A 12,962-nucleotide genomic window follows, 5' to 3' on the forward strand; every position below is an offset into this window, starting at 1 on the left:
AGCCGCTGCAGCAGCTCATGCTCCTGCTTCTGTCTACCCCTCCTTTACAAATCCGCTCAGTAAGTTTTTGTTTCAATTTTCTACACTTCTGTTAGTAACAACATAGAAACATCTCCATTGTCCGCTTCGCTAACCAAAGAACAGCAAAAAGACCTTTCTCACGAGAATTCCGTCTTTCCCGAGAACAGCGCTTACCTCTGCCCTACTATGGAATCGTTACTTCCGTTGATAAAGTAGCACATCCCTCTACTTCACCCTTCTAACAAGCATTAGCTAATTGTTTCTCTAGTATTTAAGTCACATAGTTGGAGACCCAATGCTCCTGAGAAATAAACCCAGAGTTTCGCAATCAACCCAAATGCCTATACATTCACACCCGTTCACACCAGAAAATGTAGTACATTCGCACAGAATCCTGTCTTTCCCGAGAACAGTGAACAGTCTGTCCTACTACAGAATTATGACATACGTTAACAAAGCAGCGCTTACCTCTCCTTTGTCCTTCTAACAAGCTCAGAGAGTACCTATTACCTTTCCAGTGATAAGCGTTATCGGAATGCCAGTTGGATCCCTGGGACCTAAGACCAGAACTTCACAGGTAACCTTCGCTATCATACACACTTCTCTCACACAGAAATTGTCTCTAATGGCAACACACGGCGATGTCACCGAATCGAACCCAGACAATGCGCCGTGCAACTTCAATTGTCACATGTTTCCCCTGTGTACCTACAGGCCAACAACAATTCCATCTTTCCCAAGAGCAGCGCTTACCTCTGTTCTACTACGGAACCGTTACAAACTTCCGACTTCCTACATCCCAGAAGCCGTGCCAACAACATTAAACCCAACGTAACTCAACATAGAGTGTTAGTACATAAATCAATACCAATCAATAACCAAAATCAATATGCAATGTACAAGCACTAATCACTAAACCAAACAATAACAAACCATCATTCTGCTACCAGAAAAACTGATGCAGCGCGGAGTGCAAAATCCCTCCCTACTGCCACGGACTAAAAGATCTCACACACACACACTATCTATATATTCGCTGGTGGGGCCCATAACACCAACGCACTCTTACCATTAGTCCGTGCGAGAGGCGATTTATCCTTCCAAACGCTGAATAATGAGGGAGGAAGATACCACTTTACCCTAGTGAGCAACACACCTACAAACCATTCTCATACTCATTAGGCCCTATATTCCACATTTGGTATTATCCTCCTAACCGGGACGGATCTGTTAGTTGTAGTTTTAGTGAAATCCTAATTCTCTAATTAACCTTTACATTAACACATTTCAATGAATAAACAACCAGACTCATTTCTGTAGATGTTCAAATCCAAATTTATATTAATATTGCAGATTAAATCATTCATTTTATCAAGTTGCCATTCATATTTACCTATTCTGGCTAAAGTCGTCCTCTATGTCAAATCTGGTAGTCTCGCACTTTTATGCCCATTAACTTAGCAGGTTAAGTTCATCAGGAATTTGGGCATTAATTCAGTCCGTCAGAGATTTAGGCTAACAGCTGTCCTGCAGTGTGACCGTCCTCTCCGTCAGCATATCATCAGGAGATCGAAAAGCGCGCTAAACACCTCTCTATTCTATCATAATTTATAGTAAAATCAATATCAGAATGTATCAAAGTTTGGGCATCCGAGTTCGCTGATTGGACAATCGGGGATCTTCCTTTTGGTTTCTCACAAAAGTGTCTTTTGGGTTATGACCCTTGTCAGTTCCGGTTCACACAACAGTCTTTGTTTGGAATATTTGGACGGCGTCCCAGACTGTCCTTGAAAGGTACATGTTCATCTGGGGTCAGGTCCAGGCCACAGTTGCTAGCGGTGACGCATGCGCACTTCACCCCGAACTTTGAGCAATGGAGCCGGTTTCATCGGATACAGGAGTCAGCCTCAGGACACCCCCGTGCCGCACGGCCCTCCAGCTGTGTCTGTGTGCCCCCTCCCTCGCTCGCTGCTGATCATTGCCGTTTTTGATAAGTGCTGTGCCCTGTGTTTTATTTTTTCCACTTGTTGTCTGGATTGCCCCTGTTTTTGTTTTGCTCCGTGTATTCCTGTTGTACTCTAGCCCCTGTTCCCTGTGACCCCCGCTCCCCGCCGCCGTACATCGCGGCCCCGCCCCCTTTTCTTCTGTGCCCTCCCCGCCTCCCAGCTGCCCCTCCCTCCCACTTGTCCTTAAATGGAGACCGCGCGGCGCAGGTGAGTGTGACCTGTCCTCAGGACACCCCCGCGCCGCACGGCCCTCCAGCTGTGTGTGTGTGCCCCCTCCCTCGCTCGCTGCTGATCGTTGCCGTTTTTGATAAGTGCTGTGCCCTGTGTTTTATTTTTCCACTTGTTGTCTGGATTGCCCCTGTTTTTGTTTTGCTCCGTGTATTCCTGTTGTACTCTAGCCCCTGTTCCCTGTGACCCCCGCTCCCCGCTTCCCGCCGCCGTACATCGCGGCCCCGCCCCCTTTTCTTCTGTGCCCTCCCCGCCTCCCAGCTGCCCCTCCCTCCCACTTGTCCTTAAATGGAGACCGCGCGGCGCAGGTGAGTGTGACCTGTCCTCAGGACACCCTCGCGCCGCACGGCCCTCCAGGTGTGTCTGTGTGCCCCCTCCCTCGCTCGCTGATGATCGTTGCCGTTTTTGATAAGTGCTGTGCCCTGTGTTTTATTTTTCCACTTGTTGTCTGGATTGCCCCTGTTTTTGTTTTGCTCCGTGTATTCCTGTTGTACTCTAGCCCCTGTTCCCTGTGACCCCGCTTTCCGCCGCCGTACATCGCGGCCCCGACCCCTTTTCTTCTGTGCCCTCCCCGCTCCTGCCTCCCAGCTGCCCCTCCCTCCCACTTTGCCTTAAATGGAGACCACGCGTGCGCGCAGCGTTCACGCGCAGCGGATGCGCCGATTGTGTGCCGAAGGCGCGCCAAAGGCAAGCCCGTCTGCGCCCGTCCACGCCTGGATCGCGCCCAGTGCCAGGACCCCTGGCCCCCGCAGATTCCAGCCCATCCGCCTAACGTACGACGCCGCCACCCTCAACGCACTCAACGCCGGCCGGAGCCCCGGCTGCTACCAAGCCACCCCGAGACGCACCCACGGACCCTTCACCTGCCGATCCTGCAAGCTCACCTGCCTCCAGACCTGCGCAGCACCCGCCAAGCCAACGCCCAGCAGCAACCATCTGAAGTGCATCCTGCTCAACACCCGCTCCGTCCACAGACACGCCGTGGAACTCTGGAACCTGCTCGACTCTACATCTCCAGACGTCGCCTTCCTCACGGAAACCTGGATGAACACCTCCTCAGCGCCCGACATCGCCATCGCCATCCCAAACGGTTACAAGATCACCCGGAGGGACCGCGTCAACCAGACCGGAGGAGGCATCGCCATCGTCCACAGAAACACCATCCGCATCACGACCAACACAGACGACACCCTCACAGCCACCGAACACCTGCACTTCCAGATCCACACCGACCCCAAGACCTCCCTCAGAGGCACCCTCATCTACAGACCCCCTGGACCCCGCACACACTTCAGTGAAGACATCGCAGACTTCATCAGCCCGCACGCCCTCCCCTCTGCCGACTACATCCTCCTTGGGGACCTCAACTTCCACCTGGAGAACAACAACGACAGCAACACCACCACCCTGCTGGACAACCTCGCCAACCTCGGACTCAAGCAACTGGTGACCACCCCCACCCACTACGCCGGACACACGCTTGACCCCGTCTTCTCATCCAGCAAGTACATCTCCTTCAGCCACGCTACCGGACTTCACTGGACAGACCACAACTGCGTCCACTTCAGCTTCCGAAAGACCACGACCCACCACCACCCACAACAGGTTCCCCGCCGGAGCTGGAACAAGATCACCGACGACCAGCTCACCACATCCCTGACCCTGATCACCCCCGCCAGATCAACAAACCCCAGCCAAGCAGCCGACAACCTCACACAGTGGATCACCATCTGCGCAGATGACCTGGCTCCACTGAAGACCCCCCCCAGCAGACCCGGCAGCAAGAAAGCCCCCTGGTTCACCGACGAACTCAAGAGCTCCAAGAGGAACTGCTGCGCCCTCGAGAAAGCTTGGCGCATCGACCCAACTACAGACAACATGACCACCCTCGAGCACGCCACCCGCAAACACCACCAGCTGATCCACACCACCAAGAAGACAGCATTCAAGGAACGACTAGACAACAACGCCCACAACAGCAAGGAACTCTTCAGCATCATCAAAGAGCTCTCCAACCCCAGCGCCGGAAACAACGACATCACTCCCTCGCAAGACCTCTGCAACTCACTCGCCTTGTTCTTCCACAACAAGATCGCAGACATACACAACAGCTTCAGCACACAGCCCACGCACCCTACCACCGAACCGACGCCCCCCACCAACACCCTCCGCACCTGGACCCCGATCAGCACCGAAGACACCATCCGCACGATGAACACCATCCACTCCGGTTCAACAACCGACCCTTGCCCCCACCACATCTTCAACAAGGCCGACTCCGTCATTGCACCCCATCTCCGGGACATCATCAACTGCTCCTTCAACACCGCCACCTTCCCGGAGAGCTGGAAGCATGCCGAACTCAGCGCTTTGCTGAAGAAATCATCTGCGGACCCCACCGACCTCAAAAACTACTGCCCCATCTCGCTCCTCCCTTTTCCTGCCAAAGTCATTGAGAAGACCGTCAACAGACAGCTGGCCACCTTCCTCGAGACGAACGGATCCCTCGACCACTCGCAATCCGGCTTCCGAGCCAACCACAGCACAGAGACCGCCCTCATCGCAGCCACTGACGACATCCGTGCCCTACTCGACAACGGGGAAACAGCGGCCCTCATCCTCCTGGACCTCTCTGCAGCGTTCGACACTGTCTGCCACCACACCGTAGTGCAGCGCCTCAACAACATCGGAATCCAAGAGAAGGCACTGGAATGGATCATCTCGTTCCTCACCGGAAGAACCCAGAGAGTCCGCCTCCCCCCGTTCAGATCCGAGGCCTCCGAAGTCATCTGCGGCGTACCACAAGGATCATCCCTCAGCCCCACCCTCTTCAACATCTACATGAGCCCCCTCGCGGCCATCGCACGCCAACACAACCTCAACATCATCTCCTACGCCAACGACACCCAGCTGATCCTCTCCCTCACCAACGACCCCGCCACCGCCAGAACCAACCTACACGAAGGCATGAAAGACGTAGCCGAGTGAATGAAGAACAGCCGCCTGAAACTGAATTCAGACAAGACGGAAGTCCTCATCCTGGGATCATCACCCTCCGCCTGGGACGACTCCTGGTGGCCCCCGGCTCTGGGCAGCGCACCCAAACCAAAGGACCACGCACGCAACCTGGACTTCATACTGGACTCCTCCCTCTCGATGACCAGACAAGTCAACGCCGTCTCCTCGTCATGCTTCAACATCCTACGCATGCTCCGAAAGATCTTCCGATGGATCCCCACCGAAACCAGGAAGACGGTCACCCAGGCACTCGTCACCAGCCGACTGGACTACGGAAACACCCTCTACGCCGGAACCACAGCCAAACTGCAGAAAAGACTCCAACGCATCCAGAACGCCTCAGCACGACTCATCCTGGACATCCCCCGACACAGCCACATCTCCGGACACCTGAGAAACCTGCACTGGCTCCCCGTCAGCAAAAGAATCACGTTCCGACTCCTCACCCACGCACACAAAGCCCTCCACAACCTGGGACCCAGGTACCTCAACAACCGCCTGACCTTCTACGCTCCCACTCGCCAGCTACGATCGACCAGCCTCGCCCTCGCCTCCATTCCACGCATCCGAAGAGCCACCACGGGAGGAAGATCCTTCTCCTTCCTGGCAGCCAAGACTTGGAACTCCCTCCCCATCCACCTCCGCCTGACCTCAGACCACCTCTCCTTCAGGAAGCAACTGAAAACCTGGCTGTTCGAGCAGTAGCGGACCCCCCCTACCCCAAGCGCCTTGAGACCCTTCGGGTGAGTAGCGCGCTATACAAATGTCATGATTGATTGATTGATTGACTCGAAATGGTCAACTTAAGCAAAGAAACACAAAAACGTAATTAATACATAGAAATGACTAATTAAATGTTATTCCCTCGCTAATACCCATATGTGTGTGTATTTATCTAGCAAAATCAACACTCAATGCGATTTATACTTACAAAATAAAGCACGAATCACAATTACACCACTAAAGCAAAATATATCATGCAACATTCTATTAATCTATCATTAATATGCGTACGGAATTTAGTTCACGTCATTAATTAGGCCATGCAGATGCAAATCCCACGTGTATTTCGGTCATTAATAAGGTTGGTTAGTTATTTTCATATCACTCCAAACCATTAGTACGATTATAATTAATTAATTAATCTGATTAATAAAATGACATGCAAAATGGGGTGGGTATACAAAAATGTGCATAACCCGCTCCAGCACTGTCATCCCGCCTTAGCCATTGGAGGATCCATTGTCTGCCTTTAGTTGGAGAAGCGCATATCATAAGCACATGGTCATCTCACATACACTGTGTATGTTGACTGGTCATAATACCTAAAGATGCTACGTAACTGCATTTGGAAACTATTCCGTGTTCTCATTTGTTGACTGTCGCCGTAAAGGTTATTGGCTCTCTTCTGAGGGTGTTTTTGGAAGGTAGAACCCACAAAAGAGCTTTCCATGGGGCTCAGCTATCGGTAGCCTTGCTCTGTGGGCAATAACTACTATTACCTGCCTGCCTGCCAAATGTTCTGTAGCTGCAGAGACTGAGTGTGACGTGGGCCACTTGCATCCTTTGCTTCTGCCTCTGGCTCTACCCCCAAGCTCTTCCCTTCGCCCTCCCATTTCCATAGAGTTTATGTTGCTGCACAGCTTCCAGGCTGCTTATGCTGTAGTGGAAGTTGAGGGGGCGTGCAGCTAGTGAAATACATGAAAATGTCAGGTGTATGTTGTGAGAGGTAAGAGAGCTGAGGCCATGGGACAGGAGTCAATGCCTATGAGAACCTGCTAGGCCGAAAGGGGCGCGGCAACCGATGCTGAAGGCCCAGGTCTATGTCAGTCAACTGGAAGGAAGCGTGAGTCAGGGCTGATGCAACAGGGAGAAAGCAGATGCAACCAGGGCGGGTTCTCCTCTGCTTGCTTTAGTAGGTGAGTTGGATGTGGAAAGTTTCTGAGTCATTGAGGAAGACATTGAATTGAAAGGAGGCAGCGTTGGGCAGATCCACGGCAGGGCCCGCAGAACTTAGAGGCAGAACTGGTGGGTTGCTGTTTTGGTTCTCAGGCATGCACCTCAGATATAAGCTGATAAAACTCTTTTAGTAACATATCAAAACATGTGACTTTTGTAAGGTCACAATTATTTTGATGACTTTCCTGGTGCTGTGTAGCAGAAGGTTATCATTAACCACCTTAGTGGCACCACTTTATGGCAGGGTCAGACTGGGACAGAAAATATGCCTGGGTACCAAAATAAAAATGGCCCCCATTGGTAAATTACATAGCTAAGAACTGGCCAATGGTTGCATATTGTGGCACTTTCGAACATGTAAAGACATTTGTATAAAGGTTTGCAAGGTATGGAAGGCTGCATAGATTTGCGCTTGCCGCAGGTTATTTTTGTTTTAATATCAGGGAAATTAGCAGTAAAAATTGGCCCAGCAGGTCACAAAACAAGCCCATAAGCAGCCAAAGAAACCGATTCACACACTCACCTGTCAGACCATCTCATTGGGCACCGCCTAATTGCCCTACAGGCCAGTCTGACCCTACTATATGACATGAGGTGGGTAAAAGAATGAGTGGACCTTTTGGGAATCGAATGTGACCTTTGGGTCAAACATAGACCCTTGCAGTAGATGCATTAGTCTGCTGAGTCATCCGAGCTGGCTTAATGAGCTGTTATTTCATAGAGTCATTGGCCTATAACTACTTCCCACTACCTGATTGGGGGTTGTTATGCTGTCAGTTACATATAGATCCCCACCTGCTGTCCCCATCTGCTTCTTACCTCTGCTGCATCCTTTCACTTCACTTGGAAAGGCTTAGATTGCAGGCAGATCACAGACATTAATGCCTTTGCACACTTCTTGCCACAGGGGATTCTCTTTGGGTTTATTCGCTGACCTTGAATCGAAGCACAGAGTCATTGGGAGATTCTCCTTGCTTTTGCCTGAAAAATGAACTGTATAAAATAAAGTATCCAAACTGCATACCTGTTCTATAATGTGGCTATCCCGATTAATTCCTACAAAATAAAGAGATTGTATTCCCACAAACTATATTGGGAAGTGTGAGAATAAACTTGGAATTATGTGAAAATACTACAAAGATAAGAATCCAAAAATGAACTCCCTTAAGCAGTGAAGAAGAGACTTTATTTGTATTGCACCCTCTGCTTTCCATCTTTAAGAAAAAAAGATTGAAAGTGCAAGTTACCTGTTTGCTTTCCCACCTTCGGCCTATGCTTAGTGCTACATCCCTGAGCATTGATCAGGTTGATGGAGCAAGGACTCGTAGAAAAGAAGCTTGCTCGGAAGCAATCCTCTCATTTAACTCCCTAACATTGTATTAATTATGTATTGTGTAAAACTAATACGCACTACATCAAAAATAAGGGTCAGAGAAGCTTGCATATGTGTTTACTAACATAAGTAACTCGAGCGAAGTTCTAAAATGGCTGCTAACCGGAAATCTTTATTGCGCATGCGTCAACTGCATCTACGCAGTATGACGTGCTGTCACTTGGAGGGAAATTCTTGCACATGAGCAGAAAATACTAAAATGGCAGATTTAAAGCTCACATGCACGGCATCTGCTTTGCTGAAATTAAACCAAGCTATTTTACTAATGCTAATGCGGGGAAAGCATTAGTATGTAAATGGGATTAGAGTAGAGATTGGTGGTATACAGTGAAACCATTTATTCTTGAAAATAATATTTGTCTTTCTGACTTTCTTATTAGTGCGCATTTGGGCCTCTCGCATGAGTCCAGATTTTATTAGACATGTGACCTCTGCGCATGCCTGGTGAGATTGAGGAGGAAGAGTGACGATACACTTGAATGCGATCCAAGGACACAAAAGTTACATACCCTGGGAACAAGCACTGAAGACCTCTGGATGAATGGACGTTCACGACAATTTTAAACAAATGTTTCTAATAAGATGTGACTACAGGTGGGAATAAAGTTTTGGAATAAAAATTAAGGGGTTGGATTTATGAACAGCGGGTTAATAGACTAAGATGACATATAAGCATGGTGTGATGATCTCCCCCCCCCTTAGCCTGTCCAATCAGAGTGAGTATTTTTACGATATTGAAACATTAATGGCTGGTACATGAATATTGAAAGGTATAATTGAGGTGGTCTTAGTTTGTTAGTCAGACGGAGATTTGCTGAATGCTGCATAGCTCGGGATGCTGTCGGAGTGACGAGAGATGCTGGTTGAAGAATCGAATGCAGAACCATCTATCTTAAATTAATTTTAGAAGAAGATCGCGGAAGAATCTCAAGGAGGAAGAGAGTGTCAGAGAGGGGTGCTACGTAAGCGTTGGTGTTAGAAAGGTCATCTATCCTGTCCTGAATCCTGTCCTGAAGCCTTTGTCGCCTGATCCTTTCCGAGGGACCCTTACCAGCCCTTTGGCCAGGGGGTTGGTTTTCACACCATCCTAGGTAAATATTATTTCCGTGAATGTGCAGATGTCTTTTTCTCTCTGTCCTCTCCTTTCTGTGTATAAGTCATTGCAAGTGTAAAGTATGTGTTTGATGATTGATTAATTGAATCTTCTCTCCTATGAGTGACAACGACTGTACTGTACTTTGAGGTGGTTTCACATGCACATTTATTTAGATAAAGATTTAAAATTTTCCCGAGTCTGTGGTTATTTCATTGGTACTAAGAGAAATTGTTAATGTCATTTCACCATCAACTAGTTCAACTAATGGTCCATCGACCAGAGGAAAGAACTTTTTGATCAGTGAAAAGATTAGTTAGGAATGAAAAGAAACAAATTTTGAAGTCAGAAACATTCAACTTTGACTCCAGCAGTGTTACTAGACTGTGTGTATGTGTGTTTATGGGCCCAGGTGGGTATATGGTATTGGAGCATCTGTTGCTGGTACGCCGCTGGATAAAGGTAATACAGTAGGTTCAAAGAGGCGGGTTTGGCACATCTGTCTGCTAGTAAATTCCTTGACTTTCACCCTAGCTATCCATCGGGACGTCTTGCCGTATGCCAGAGCTATTCTGGGCTCGCGTGTGGGGGTCTGTACACCAACATATACGGCAACTCTCCAGAACACCCAATGCTTGGCACCTTCACGCCCTTTGGACTGGGCAGTGTTTGTCTTCCCAACAGGTAAATATAACACCCAGGTGTCTGTGCCTTTAACAACAGTCCTTCTTTTCTGCAGGTCTAAGAATTAAATCAGGACTGCACACTCCACCAAAAACTGACTAAAAGACCTGAAGTGGGGGACCTTAGTTTACTAATCCGAGGAAGAAGAGGAGCCGGAATTGTCAGTTTGGGGTTCTCGGATGACAAGCACTTCTTGAGATGCACAGATGCCTCTGCAGTTGGTTGATGATACACCTCTTCTCTTATTTTCACCTCTTATATTCGGACAGCGGTGACATCTGATGCCTAGTGTGTAATATTCAGTGATTAGCCGGTGGATACATTTTGAGATGAGCTGCCCCATATTCAGATACTCGGTTGAAGGCTCATTTTTGAAGTTTGCTGGGCTTTAGAAGATCTTGTCTGGTGGTCCCTGTCTAAGCTCCCACAGCAGCTCGACGAGCCACAGGTCTGGCATTTAGTTTAGCTGGTGCAGCCGGAGTGGTCGCCTGACCTTGCATTCAGCGTCCAACATCCGAGAGAGGGTATCATACAGCTGCCAGCTTGGGCTATGTTACATGCACAGATATAGGTCCGCGTGACCTACTGTACTGTTGACCGTGCAGTTTTCATCAGGTGATGAATGCTGATTATGACTCATTCCGAAACTGTTAGCATCGCCTGTATTAAAAGAAAGTTGTTGAGGCGCAGCTGAACCTTTCGAGATAGAAAGACAACAGCGAATCAAGAAAATGATTTTCCACATTTGATTAAATAGCTTATGCAATGTTTCAACTTATTGATGATAACTCTAGTACCACTACTAGTGTTACTAGCACTACTAAGTATAATAATATCATTTAAGTTATGTAGCACTTCATACCCCCATACCAAAACGTCATACCATATAAACGGCAGCCCAACAGTATGTGAATGCCTGTATCCTTGTTGAATGTCTCTTCAGGTGCGACTGATAGTGTGATGCATTCATTGGCCATGAACTGTTAGGAACTGATATCTGCTAGTGAGTGTCCATATAACACTGTGGAAAACTTGGCCATATAAACCGGCATCCGAGACTGCATTAATCACTAGCAAGATAACTCAGTGGGTTAATGTACCACCTGCAGAGTACTGTGTACAAACTGTGGGTCTTATTTTTTATAAATCATAGTCGGACCTCAGCCTTTCATCCACCTGAGATGGATGTGATGAGTACCATTCAATTAATTATTGACAACATCTCCTGTTAACTCATTATGGATTGCCTTTTCTTATCCATGTGTGCCTCTTGTTTCTGCCATTATCTTTTTGCGTGGATATTGCAGTATTTAAAGACAATGTTAAGGGAAATAAGCATAAAGATTTTGATCAGTTTCAATAATGATGACGAATTTTAAATGTTATGTTATGGGTTCTTATAAAGCGCAACAAAACTTGCTCCCTTAGGAGTATCCTAGAGCTAGTGCTACATTCCAATGCACAATGTAGCGTTTGATGCCAGGCTTGTGGCTTTAGAGCGCTATGGGTTACATGTGCTACCATGCAATGTCAACTGTTTTGTACTATCATTGTGTTTTTCATACTGCTGGGTGCATTTCATCTTGGTGTGCCGTTGCTTGCACCCACACGTGTGTGATGAGATGAAACTGCCTTGCACAGATTTTAACCCTTGTGCTGAGGAGTTTTGCTAGCTTGTGACTACCCAGCTGTCCCATGTAGGATGGAAGCGTGCAGTTGTGGACATACCCCTATTGGTGAGATAATTTCCTAAATAAGGTCCTAAGGAGAGCAGTGTCTGAGTGAGTAGGCTTGATAGTAGTACTAAGTTGCTCCGCCTTCAGTACTGGGCAGAAGGCACGAGCCTGAATGTCAATTAGAGACTTTCAGAACAGATACAGTGGGCGGCGGTCTGTTGCTATAGCAACGACAAGGAAGCGGAGCGTAAACACATAGCTTCCGTAGGATCACCTCTCCGTTCCTTAAGTATGGGCATGGCCCACAAACTGTTGCATGGTTGCGTGGTGTATTGAGCGGCCCTATAATGTGTACCCTTTGTCTCTAGTGCATATTTTGCGTTCTCTTCATTGCCGTGTAACATTCAACGCAGTGTCATTCTCTGCTAAGCGTTTAACATGTAATCACACATGACAGAGAAGCAATCACAGAAAATAAAGAGAAGTACTAACCATTGTAGGTGGGAAAATCTATAGAGATCTTAATACTGCCCTCACACACTCGAAAGTGTCATGCTTCATCATAGGGCCGCATCATACACCCAGGTGCAGACCAACACCTTGGGTGGAGCGCAGTTTTTTTAGAGGAAAGAAAGGTGGTATATGATGAAGTAGAGTGGTGAGGGTACAGTATAAATGACAAATAGACCGAATAAACACAGAAGTGAGATTCTGACAGAAAGGAAACGAATAGTCTCCTAAAGGAAGGGACCAAAGAAAGGTGCAGAGAAAAGAAAGTATAAAACTGTCTCGAGGTTAACCCTCAATTTTATTCCTGTACACCTCGGGCAGAGTTAAAATAAATGAAATGGGGTATCAAGGGCAGGTAACGACCCCGTAATCCC

The 12,962-nt window shown here is 48.1% G+C and overlaps 1 protein-coding gene across 1 annotated transcript in view; it reads left to right on the forward strand.

The window, feature by feature from the left end:
• Positions 1-12,962, forward strand: part of LOC146855554 (uncharacterized) — a 421,570-nt gene that overhangs the window by 128,808 nt on the left and 279,800 nt on the right. Inside the window, exon 9 of the mRNA XM_085653381.1 lies at positions 10,253-10,402. Within this exon, the coding sequence (XP_085509507.1) occupies positions 10,253-10,402 (150 nt within the window). The remainder of the gene's footprint in view (positions 1-10,252; positions 10,403-12,962) is intronic.

The sequence above is a fragment of the Triturus cristatus genome, chromosome 4_1, assembly GCF_964204655.1.
Source record: "Triturus cristatus chromosome 4_1, aTriCri1.1, whole genome shotgun sequence".
In the NCBI taxonomy this organism is placed as follows: Eukaryota; Metazoa; Chordata; class Amphibia; order Caudata; family Salamandridae; genus Triturus; species Triturus cristatus.